Source organism: Varanus komodoensis, unplaced genomic scaffold, assembly GCF_004798865.1.
Source record: "Varanus komodoensis strain SLA01 unplaced genomic scaffold, ASM479886v1 scaffold21, whole genome shotgun sequence".
Classification (NCBI taxonomy): Eukaryota; Metazoa; Chordata; class Lepidosauria; order Squamata; family Varanidae; genus Varanus; species Varanus komodoensis.
In genome coordinates this window covers 17,318,377-17,330,649 of record NW_025335589.1, presented here as the reverse complement: position 1 = coordinate 17,330,649, position 12,273 = coordinate 17,318,377, and the positions used below count along the sequence as shown (strand labels likewise).

The following is a 12,273-nucleotide window of genomic DNA, read 5'->3' as shown; positions in this document are numbered from 1 at the left end:
AACCTCAGTTTTCAGGTTTTATTGTAGTGTTGCCACTTTGCGATAAATAAGTGGGTTTTGTGTTGCAGTTTGGGCACTCGGTCTCTGAAAGGTTCACCATCACTGGGTTAGGCTTAGAAAAATGAGGAGTCCTGGCATGATTTTGATGGTTGGAATGTGTTTAGAATGGGCAGAAATGTTGAGCTGTGCAGAAAAAGCTACTCAAGGAAGGCTTTTTCAAAATCGCCCTCTTTTCTATGATATTTTACCCCTATATTAGGCTTTGGGGAGTGCACAAGGGTAGGGTTGGGCCAATGGTGGTGAACCTATGGTAAGTGTACCACAGTGGGCAAGCAAAGCCCTCTCTTTTGGCATGCGAGCCAAGTCACCGCAAAATCGTCCCAGCAGCCGAGCGTCAGGTAACAACGCACATGGGGCCATGCGCATGCTCGGAAAGGAGTAGCGGTGCCACGCGATGATGTCACAAGCCCCGACTAATTAGCCGGGACTCTTCCAAGCTTTCACATGGCCAGTCAGTGCGCTGCCAAGGTTATATATATATTTGCTTGGACTGGCTGTGAGTTGTTTTTTCTAAACTAAAACCTCAGTTTTCAGGTTTTACTGTAGTGTTGGCAGTTTGTGAAAAATAAGTGGGTTTTGTGTTGCAGTTTGGGCACTCGGTCTCTTCAAGGTTCGCCATCACTTGCATAGATGGTCCAGAGTTTATTTAACCTCATCTCCAATAGCACATGGTTTATTTAATCAATAGGCTGCTCTCATGTGTGCATAGCACTATTACATTTGCATGTGTGTATGGTGAAGCTTAGAGAACATCTGGGGATGGGGGTGTTCTTTTTAAAGCCAATTTACACAAATTATGCTTTTATTTGCTACTTGTTCCTTCTGCTGTGTGTTATTTGTAATAGGCCACAAGGTTTTATCCAATACATTCAAATTTTGAGTTTCTGTTATTTCCATTATGGAATTATTGCATACCTAAAAATAATTACTTAGAAGGGAGAAATGCACTGATAAATCCTTGGACAAGCTGCAGGCGGATTTCAGTTTCTAGTTTCATAGCTATCATTGGTTAGTAGCAATATGTGTTAATCTGTTTTTATCTGTGCAGCCTGTTCAGTTTGTACTTAACAAAGTAGAACAGACTCTATTTTTGGTATCACTGTTAACATGTATCAGTACTTTAAAGTTCTTTTTTATTTGGGCGTCTTCTTATAGCCAGCATGGGAGCATTTCAGAAACCTTAATTTTAAATTCTCATTACTCCTTTTACAGTATGATTCTATGCATGTTCACTGAGACTTTCTCTAAAGTTAAGTATGCATAAGATTAGAATTTTAGTTTCCATTACAAAACTTAATCTATGATATTGACTTGTCAGAAAAATAGCCCTTTATTTTGTGTAACTGCTTCCAAGCCCTGTGTTTAATGATCACCCAAAATCTAACTGGCAACACATCAGAAAAGCAATGCTTTTATTTTGACAGGCCTGTAAGAATTGTGTGGCATTTAACTTTCATATTTTTGCTTCCATTTTAGTATATTCTTATCACCTAAATTTAACCAGAGCAAATTAGTGTATAAATAAAAAATGTTTTTCTTCCTGTGATTTTTAACAAGGAGAAGCACATGACAAAACAATTCAGAACTCTAATGAATGTTTTGAGGGCACAAAAATGGCACAGTTATTTGTTCTGAAAAGAGAAGCTTTTGTTCCATTGGTAGTCATTACAAAAGCTGCTGTTGTTTCTAGACTATATATAGCTTGTGATTTGGTTCTGCAGTGGATCAGGAGCCTGTGTCACAAAAACAAGTCCCATCGCTTTTTTGATTTATTATAAATTCCTGTAAGTACCATAGTTAATAAATGGTAAGTCACTACACTGACGGAGGTGCACCATTTGAGGCTTCCTACATTCCGAATTTATTTAATGGCATTCATGTGCTGAGCACTGTACAGAAGTAACAGGAAACACAATGGGTGTGGTGATAATGCAGAAGGAAGAGTAGGCACACGTTTCCCATGTTGTCTATTCATTCAGATCTCCACTGTTCAAAATAGACCTTTTGTATCTCCTCCACCAGGAGGTGGCCAAAACTTGTCCCTGTGATGAATTGTCCCTTCATAGTTGATGTTTTTGAAAAGATCTGAAGGATGTAAATTGTGTATTTTGTAGTTTGCAGTAGTTGCTATGAGAATGTGATGTATAAAGTCCAAGATGACTCAGCATCTGTTTCCCTGAAGGTGTGTCTGCCTTGGTTGATCATACATATGTGTATGCAAATAACTAGAGCAGTACTCAATTATGTCAAAGTTCCACAGTTGAAATATTGATATCAGTGTGTGATCCATTGTGAGCTCACTTTAAACTACTAGTATGGCACAGTTCAGGAGATCTTTGATTTATTGTTCTTATAAAAATGGTGCAGGACACTTCTTTAAAAAAAAAAAAAACAACCTCTGTTGCTGGCTTGATTAGGGATGGGCAATATAAGGCTTTTATCTCATTATGCTCTCAAGGCTTTACTCTGTCCTGACCCATGCAGCCTGTACAACTATTGTGAGTTTATTTGCTGATAGACAAGAAAATTCATGTCTGGTAGAGGGAGAGAAGGTGTAGTTGAGCCAGTTGTGAACTTCTGATTCTTCCTGTACTAGATTATTGAACTTCTTACTTTTTTGTGTTGTCAATCATTTTTAGATATCTAAATAAACTTTGGTTTACAAGAACTGTTTTGACAAATGTCATCCCAACATATACACATCATAAATGATACTGTTTAAATTGTGTCTATATATATATGTTGGGGGTTAGAATGGTTCACTAGATTGGAGTTCTGGGATTGAATTTAGAAAGCCTGTCAAGCCTCACTAGAATGACTGGCTTTTATGATGAGGAACTCTGAGCTTACACAGCTTTCACTCTCGTTTTTAGTAAATACAAGCTATTATAGAAATACTTACTGTAGGTGCCTAATTTACAAGGTGGTTGAACTAGACTTCAGGGAGGATTTTCTTTTTAATTGCAGTCTGCAACAGAAGGCACGGGCAGGAATTAACGAACTAAGTCACTAAGTTTTGCATCTGGGCTCCTACTTTTTTTTTAAACCTAAGTTGATGTTTGGAAGTCTTTACAAAATGTCTGTGCTGCAGTTTTCTAATTTCTCTTCTAATTCATAAGTAGCCACAATACAAAAATGGAATGGCTGCTTGTCCAAAAATGCTGGAAATGGATATTTAGGGTAAATTATTTCCACTGCTAGGCTAAAGCTACTTAAATTACAATGAAATCAGCAGCATTAAAGCAATGTAGTTGTGTAGAGAATTGCAGCCTAGTGGGTACTGCCAGGAATACATTACCAGTGTTCATTTTCATAGGCACTGCCATTGCTTCCTAGTATCTGGTGCCAGACAGAAGTAAAGAAAAATCAGAGCCCTAAACCAGCAGTTAAGGGGTAGTCCTGAAGGCTGGAACTCATAAAACATTTTATATTTAGTTTGACAAAAATTGTATTTAGAAATAATTGCCAGAATCATTGCTTTCCCCTGAGTAGAAAGTGCTTCTGTGCACACAGAATGAGAATGCTGTTTCCTTCCACCACTGGCCTCTTATACCTTATGAGGTGCCATGATGGGTAGGTGCCCTAGAAAGGGGAGCCAAAAATCACAAAAAATAATGCCTCTTGTGACGTGGTGGAGGAAAAATGGGGTAGGGACAGGAGAAATAAATTTGGTTGGGTGTATAACCTGCATGATGCTTATGATGGCACCGGAGCAAGTATGTATAGGATCTTTCACTAAGTAATTTCAATAAAGATTTCCCACTTTTCTCAAACACCTCTGGTATATTGGTTAAAATAGTATTTGTGCCCTCTCTTTGTGTTAACAAACACAATAACGAAGTCCAATAGTTTTATTTATATACTAAGAACTCACAAATTTAAAATACCCTGTCTTATAATAAACTTGGAAGAGCGAAACATATTTTATGTAAGGTCACACAGACATGTTCTTGGTGTCTGCCCTCAGCCAGTTAAATTTTCTTCCCCTAGAGGCTCACCAAAATGCAAGCCTGAGTGCTTTCCAGAAGAGCTGTAAGACTTCAGTGTTTGCTTGCATTGGCGTTTTATGGGTTGCAGATGTGTCAAAAGTTAAGGTAACAGAATTTATATTTAACCCATGATCCTGGTGCAGGGAGATGGGAAATTTTTATTTCAGATTCCCTGTTGCCATCATCTAATTTCTAGGCAAACTGGTGCCTGAGATTTTTCTGGCTTTACTGCCTACTTTTAAGAACAACAGGTTTTGTATAGAACAAAAGGCTTGGAAAATACTTCGCACCTATTGAATTAGTTATAGGTCTGAGAAGATTCCACACTATAAGCAACAGGAGTATACCACAATAATACCACAAAGGGCTGTTGTTGTGGGGATAAGACTTAAAGCAGGAGGATGAGTATTATGGAAGCTGCTTTCAGTTCTGGGTAAGAAAAAAGGCAGAATATAAATGAATAAATAATTCCTACAAAAGTAACCGTGTTAGTCTATTGCAGCAAAACAACCAGGTATCTTGTGGCACCTGAAAAGACCATTGCATATTATGGCATCAGTGGTTTGTGAAAACTTGTGCTATAAGTAATGCTTTTATAATAAGTTTCTTCTAGTGGAAGAATAATTTTGCTAATGTTAGTTAAGCATCTTTGAGACCTGCCAAGCTGACACTTGAACCAGCACAAATTTTGTAGGTCAGGTTGCAATAATATCAAACTTACCAAGCTTTAGAGGAAGAGTGGTTTCGGAAAGTCTTATTGTTCTTTTCTTTATATTACTGAAATCAAGTTTCTTCATTTTTCTAAATTACCTACATCTGCTTCTGCAATTTATTTTTTTTATTAAGGCCTTAGAAAAGTGATTTGTTTCTTTTTCATGAGCTGTTCACACTTTTACAACTGAGAACTGTGTCAGAAGGCAGTTTACAAGGGTAGCTCTGCAGTTGTATGAGCAGAGTAGTTTAATTCTGCAGCTAGTAGTGGCTTTACTGTATATAAAAAAAGTTAAGATATCCTATCCTGCATTTCTGCAATCATGGGAAGATGTGTTCTATCCCTGATTCAGGTTTCTGTCTGGAATTATTTCGTGCTTTGTTTTTGTGTTTCAGGGATTGAATTCTCAATTGCATCATAGCATTAGATGAAATATTGAAAGTGTGTCTGCTTGCTGGGGAATTTGGGGGACTGAGAGTTCTTATCCTTTCTAATAGCTTCCCCTTCCTCAAATTAGTCAGTGAGCCAGTTACCTCAGTAACTTGTGAGAAATAGCACAGTCTCTGACCGGTATCTGTAAACACCACAGTCGTAACTTCAGCTGCCCATGCCTGATCCTGGAGTTTAGATTGCAGTTAAGAATGACTAATACTGCGCAAAAACCTTGAGCTCTATAGAAATTATGTAAACTTTTAATTTTACTGAACTACTTTTCTCTTTACAACCTGCAGGCTTGCAGATGGGTCAAGGGCTGTGGAGAGTGGCCAGGAACCAACAGCTGCAACACCAAGGATACACAGGACAAAGCTATCTTTCCAGAGAGCATGGTAGAAGGATAGCTGCTAATAACGTTTCAAATGCAAATCATCGGAAACATACTCAAGGAGGCATTGACATTTACCATCTGTTGAAAACTCGGAAATCAAAAGAGCAAGAAGGGTTCATCAACCTGGAAATGTTGCCTCCTGAACTTAGCTTTACCATTTTGTCATACCTGAATGCAACGGACCTCTGCCTGGCTTCATGTGTCTGGCAGGATCTTGCTAATGATGAGCTTCTGTGGCAAGGGTAAGTTAATGAGAGGTCATGAGCACAGGTTACAACAGGCAATTAGGTCCAAGATTTCTTGTCCACACCACTTGCTTCTTTAAACAAAACACCAGAAGTGAAAAATTACTAGGCAATTTATAATTAGCACTAGTCAACTTGCTTTTTGCTTTAAAATTTCACCTGAAAACTTGATAATAAGACCAGAAATGGTGGAAATTCAGAAGCAGTTACCTTATACTTTAAAAAGTGATCCTGGGTTACAAAAGGAGTATCTCCTCTAAGTATGCAGAGGCATTTCTAGGATGTTTAGTGTTTCCGCAGGTGCTTTCCACTGTTATGGAAATCATTAAATCCCTATTTTGAAGCTAGGTACATAATGGTCTGAAAGAGTGACAACTATATGTTTGCCCAGGGCACAGTGGCTCATTATGACTCTTCAGAACTGCAGTTCAGCATAATAATCATGAATAAATATAGAGTTAGCCCTGGTTTGCTGAAGACTGGTTGAATTCTGTTAGTGCAAATGTTTTGCAGTTCAGCACTTGGGACTATAAACTAATAATCCAACCTGTTAAAGGCCCATTTAAAAACAAAATAGCAAAAGGCAGTAGGGTCTGGAAGCAGAACAGCAATTGGCTTTCTTGTTATACTCACAAACATCATTGGAACTTGCCTATATCATTGGAACTTCACTTGCTGTTCTGAAAAGGATGGGAGATGAAGGAAATGACATTTGCATGTGTAACTTTCACACACATTGTAGATATATATTATCAGTATATTTGCAGAAAGGGTGGAATTGGAATTGCTTTTTTCTCCATGTGATGTATTATATTTAACCTGATAGCATAAATAGGCTTGACAGCAGAATGGAAGCTTTGTTTATTGGGTTTTTTTTAAACATGTTTGCTGTTTGGCAAAGTAAGCACTCATTTGATGTCAATCAATCAGTAGATTATTTGGCCCAAATACACTGGTCATGCTGATGTTACTAAATTACTCAGAGATGCACATTGTGCAGAATATCCTTGTATAACATGATATGAGGGAATTATTTTTGAATCTGCAATGTGCAACTTAATTATAATATAATTAAGCAGAATTTGAAAATTGTTTTACTATAAAGAATAAGTTTCACTAATTTGCCCTCCTCCATTAGTTTACTTAGTGCAAATATATTTTACCATGCATAGAAACTTAAAGGAATTGTAGAGCACAATTTCTCTATAAAAGCCACGTGTGTTTGAGTGGGAATATGCATGAACATCTTGCGCATTTCTTATTAATGTTCAGCAACGTTAGTGCGTAGAAGTTCTCAGCTGGTGACTCCAGTGGCCTTACTACAATTGTGTTGCAGATGGATAAAATAGTTAAGAGTATGCTAGTAACTAAGAGTGCTACTTGAGCATGTCTACATAGAAGTAAACCCTATATTTTATTTGTGAACTGTGTTTACAAATATTAAAATCACATTTGAAATACAGTTAAAATAAAATATTTAAAACAAATTGAATTGAAAGAATACAGAGCAATGCACGAACAGTAAAAGATGGAGCATGATCAATTTAGTGATATGCTAGTGAAAGCCTAGCTTTCCAAATAATGTTTGAAACATGAAACATTTCCTGCCTTCTGAACTGCTTGGGGGAGGTTTGTTCAGAAGATGGGTGCTGCTATCAAGAAGGGCCACAGAGGGTAGCAACATTCTGTTAATGTTGGAATGACCAGCAGTGCCTCCTCTGACTACCTTAAATGTTGAGTGGGTATATGAAATGAAAGGCTGTCTGCTAGGTATTCTGGCCCCAAGTTGTTTAGGGTTATATATGACGACATCCATATTGTATGACAGTGACATTGAACATGGATCAGTCAATGGGCAGTAACATATTTAGTATTCAACTTTATTCAGGAATGATGTATTTATGATCAGATGATCATTAGTATAGAACTCTGGATCCAGGGATGACTTTTTTCCAGAATGTGACAATAGGAACTATGCCGTCATGCAGTGATGTATCCACTACTGTCTCAGCCCATCCAATCAGTCCCCTGTGGCTAGCTTAAATAAACTATGAAGGGCAAGGAACGGAAGAGCATGTGGGGAAAGGGGTCATAAAGATGCATCTTGTTCATCTCTGCCAAAATTCAAAACTGATTCCACAAAAAGGACATGACAATACACCGGACACTTCAACAGAATGTTTCAATAGTAGTGTCCAAGTCAGCATAAAAGTGAATGAATTAGTTTATCTTGAGTGCCTTGCAAACTTATCACAGTGGATCTCCAAGGATTTCAATATCAGCTTCACTTGGTTAGATGAAGGCAGTCCTCAGATAAATTGGAAATGTTCAGCTGGAAAGCTACTTCAAAGGTTTGATGGAGGCAGCAAAGTAAGTCTTCTTTGTTACCTTCACCCCTGTGCAGTAGTACATATGCTATTCTTACATATGCTTAATTGCTATCATGATTGGTCTTACTCCATTTATGCACCAGCTGTTTTTTGTCTTGATTTACTGGGGCTCCCCAGTAAATGAGGAAAGCTTACTAAGCACCACAGTATGTCATTACTGTGGTGCATCTGATATTGGTTTTAATGTTCTTTGTAATTGTAGTTCTTTATAACTGTTGTTTTATACTATCTTTTGATCTGTATTTTATTCTATTTTGTATTTTATTTTGTGTTGTTGTAACCCACCCAGGGAGCTGTATGGCTAATGGGGCAGGTTATAAATTGGATGGATGGATGGATGGATGGATATGCAGGTGTGATTGTGTCAATGACCTGTTGCACCATGACATTCCCAAGGCCTCAACAGAATCACCAGTGCTAGCTACTGGAAAATTGCCCAGAACATCCAGAAATTAATCCACTACCCCTGCAGGGAAAGACTGGCACTGTGAACCCAAATTCCATCAGAAAATGGTCTGACCATGGCAGTGGGTTGTTTTCTACATCCCACCAGACCACCCTTCTCACACAGAGAGACAAATTTATTTATTTATTTATTTATTTATTTATTTATTTATTAAAACATTTTTATGCCGCCCCATTCGCCGAAGCCTCGGGGCGGCTCACATCATCAAGTTAAAATAATTATATTTATATATTATAAATGCCAAATTAAAGGTATCCCCTGTCATATGCCTTGCACCAGTGACAACATGACATATCCCTATGGTAGTTATGGAGAACATAAATCCAAAGCCTGTTTGTTAAGATGACTTCAGCATGTATATTGGTATCTTGCAGGGCTAAATCCTAGAGTTCTCCGGCCCCCCATCTGAAACAGCTTCAACCAGCTCAGTCAAGGATTCCATTATGTAATAGGGTGGGTACTAATAGTATCCCCAATATAGCTCTTTGATTCACACAAGTTACAAGGCCTCATAGCCTGTCCCAGGCCAGAGGGGTTTCCTGGTATTCAGGATTAAGCTTCCAAGTATCATGGCAGCCTCCCATCCACCCCAGACTCTGGGCTGGTGGTGAACCAAGTGACCTCATAGGTATAGGGTTAAGGTTATTTCCATGATGCATGCAAGGTCAGTTCCTTCTTGCATAATGAGTAGATGATGTTTTGTTGAAAACTATTTGGGTATGTCACAATGGAGTTCACTGAGACTAACTCAGCTGTGTGTAGGATAAGCTAAAGTGCAAATTCTATGTTTAGGTACTTCATAGTGAATAATACACAGTTTGGTTGAAGGATAGAGCTGATAGGTTGTGATAATGTATGAAACTCCCTGTGTGACATATGCATAAAACTGCATGCTAGATCACATTCCTTTTGTGTGGAATAATGGATCCTCTTAAATAGAAACTGCTGTCTCCTGAGCTTACTAGGTTTATTGTTTTAAAATTCCAGGTTAGAGTCAAATGATGTCTGAATTACTAATGACACTGTTAGGATGAGAAGGCATTTATTGGATAGAACTATTGATTAACCTCTGTCCTATCAAAGGCTTATATGTTTTTCCTTTATTAGTTAGACAACTTTAGTGTGGCAATTTAGCCATACATGTGTTAGGAAGTTTTTTGTCGTGGTACAGCTTCTGATGCTTAGTGCAGATTGTAGATTAAAATGCTTCTGGATAATGACCTTGGTTGTATCCTGATTATAACTACCTTGGTCACCCTGATAGATGACTAATGTCAAGAAAGAAACAGAAGAACTGCGATTCTGTTGATGAGTAAAGAAGGTGGAAACCTTACTATGAGTCGTAGCATAGAAACCACTTGATTTCTGTCATGCCCAGCCAAACAAAAAAACCTGCACATGTGGTTGCTTGTCGTGAAGTGTGAACCCATTAAAGTTACCTGCTCTGGGTGAAATCCAACATTGCATGAGTGTCCTCCTGCAAGACCACCTTTTCCTCTTCTCCCCTCTTCGGATCTCCATCTCCACTTGTAGTCTGCTTCAGAAGGTCCCCCAGCCTGCTATAGCAGATTTTGCATGTTTGCATTCCAGTGACAGAAGCAGTTCTGCCAGTGGAAGGGATTAATTGGACACAACCTGCTTTTTAGTATGTGTGGAAGAATCCCATTAAAATAGGTGGAATAAGTTGTTTGGAGATCAAGGTTGCAATGTTTAGACAGGAAAAAAGGGGCTATAGCTCCCAGCTTTCCCCAGCCACCATGGGAATTGCAGAACTGTTTTTCTGCCTAAACTTTCAATGAATTGTGTCATAAAGAAATTAGCAATACATATAAATATTACTGTAATAATTCATAAAAATATTCAGAGTTCTTAGCATCTTGAAATATTATAACTTTCCTACAGGTTTGAATATTAAATAGAATATGGCACTATATTTTTATACTGAACATACTTCTTCCATTTTTGTAGATTGTGCAAATCCACTTGGGGTCACTGTTCCATATACAATAAGAATCCTCCTCTTGGATTTTCTTTTAGAAAATTGTATATGCAGTTGGATGAAGGCAGCCTCACCTTTAATGCTAATCCTGAAGAGGTATGTAGGATACTGATGGCATTAGTATGTATTGTCAGTAGTTCTGATGCTCTTGTTAATTTTCCAAGTGTGGTGCATATCCCAAAGTTATTGGGGCACAGAAGTGTCTATGTGATATGCAGTGGAATCAAATCCATCACCCAAAGAACAAAAGTGACAGAGGATACAGTACTGGATGTACATTCTGTTGCAATCTATTTTTGTTCTTGCATGCAAGCTAATATTTTAGAATTGGAATTTTTAAAAAATCACACGTACCTGTGTTTCTAACTTTTGGCTTAGCAAATAAGTAAGTTTTGTACATAATAAACATGTACAATTGTGGCACAAAATTCTAACCAAGTTCATTGTAGTTGATTCCTAGCTTTGATTCTTTTTTTCCTTTTCTGAGTGTTTTTCTTTAAGAAAGGATATAGTTGTAAATGATAGCTATTTCATTTACACGTCATTTTAATTGTTAACAATATTTACTTATTTATCTGGCCAGGGCGACTTCTTTTCTTTTCTTTTATAACTTTTCTTTTATAACTTCTTTTATATCGTTTATATTTTTATTTATTTTATATTATTAATTTTAATTTTATATTGTTATTTTTTATTGTATTGTATTTTATTGTGTTGTAAGCCGCCCCGATGCTTCGGCAAGGGGCGGCATAGAAATGTTCTAATAATAATAATAATAATAATAATAATAATAAAAAAAAAATAATTACAATGGAGAAATTCTTTAAATCTGAAGTAAAGACTTGATAAAACATATAATGTTTCTGTGTACTGGTTTTTAATGACTGTTTAGATTTCTCAATTTTTAGAACATGTGCATTTTGTCATTTCCTATTTCTTTTCTGCTGTGTAAAAAATATTTCTTAAACTGAAGGTGCCTTAAACTTAAAAGATGCAGTGTTTATCTGCAAAAACCAATTAATTGCAGGCTTACTCCTGTCCATAAGATCAGATTGGCACCAATGTTTTTATATACATAATGAAGTTGAGAACAACTGCTACCCTTATTATATATCTGAATGTGTACTAAAGAACAATTCAGACCACCTAGTTTTTAAAAATCTATGGTGCTTAAATCTCATCTATGGTGCTCATATCTCATCTCATCTTTGAAATTTGAGAAAGTGCAGACTGAGGGGTTGTAGGCAATTACAGTGGCAGAAAAGCAGGTACAGCACCAAAAGGGGAAGGCATCTGCCACAGCAGATAGAACAATGTGCTGTCACATAAAGTGGAGCCTTACACTTTGCAAATGGAGTAGAACTGTTGAGCTGTGACCCACTTGACATGGGATCCCTTTGGTCTAGGAAATCAACTGCATGGTCACTCCTGGACTATTAAATGAAATTAAATGTTATACTATGGGAGCACCTGCAAATCTTGTCAACACTACACAAGATGCTGCTTGGTTCGTGTATGTTATAGTAAGGACAGACACTGCTGGTGCAGCACCAGCTACTGTTGAGACTGGGGACAGGTTTCAGTAG

General features: G+C 37.5%; 1 protein-coding gene across 3 annotated transcripts in view; it reads left to right on the top strand.

Annotated features, from left to right (window-relative positions):
- The window catches only part of FBXO8 (F-box protein 8), a 33,232-nt gene that overhangs the window by 4,594 nt on the left and 16,365 nt on the right, over positions 1 to 12,273 (top strand). For 2 of the 3 annotated variants that reach the window (XM_044430820.1, XM_044430821.1), the window contains exons 2-3: positions 5,493 to 5,829; positions 10,657 to 10,783. In XM_044430820.1, coding sequence (XP_044286755.1) covers positions 5,501 to 5,829; positions 10,657 to 10,783 — 456 coding nt within the window. In that variant the 5' untranslated portion in view covers positions 5,493 to 5,500. The remainder of the gene's footprint in view (positions 1 to 5,492; positions 5,830 to 10,656; positions 10,784 to 12,273) is intronic. The other variant, XM_044430822.1, reaches the window with a different exon arrangement.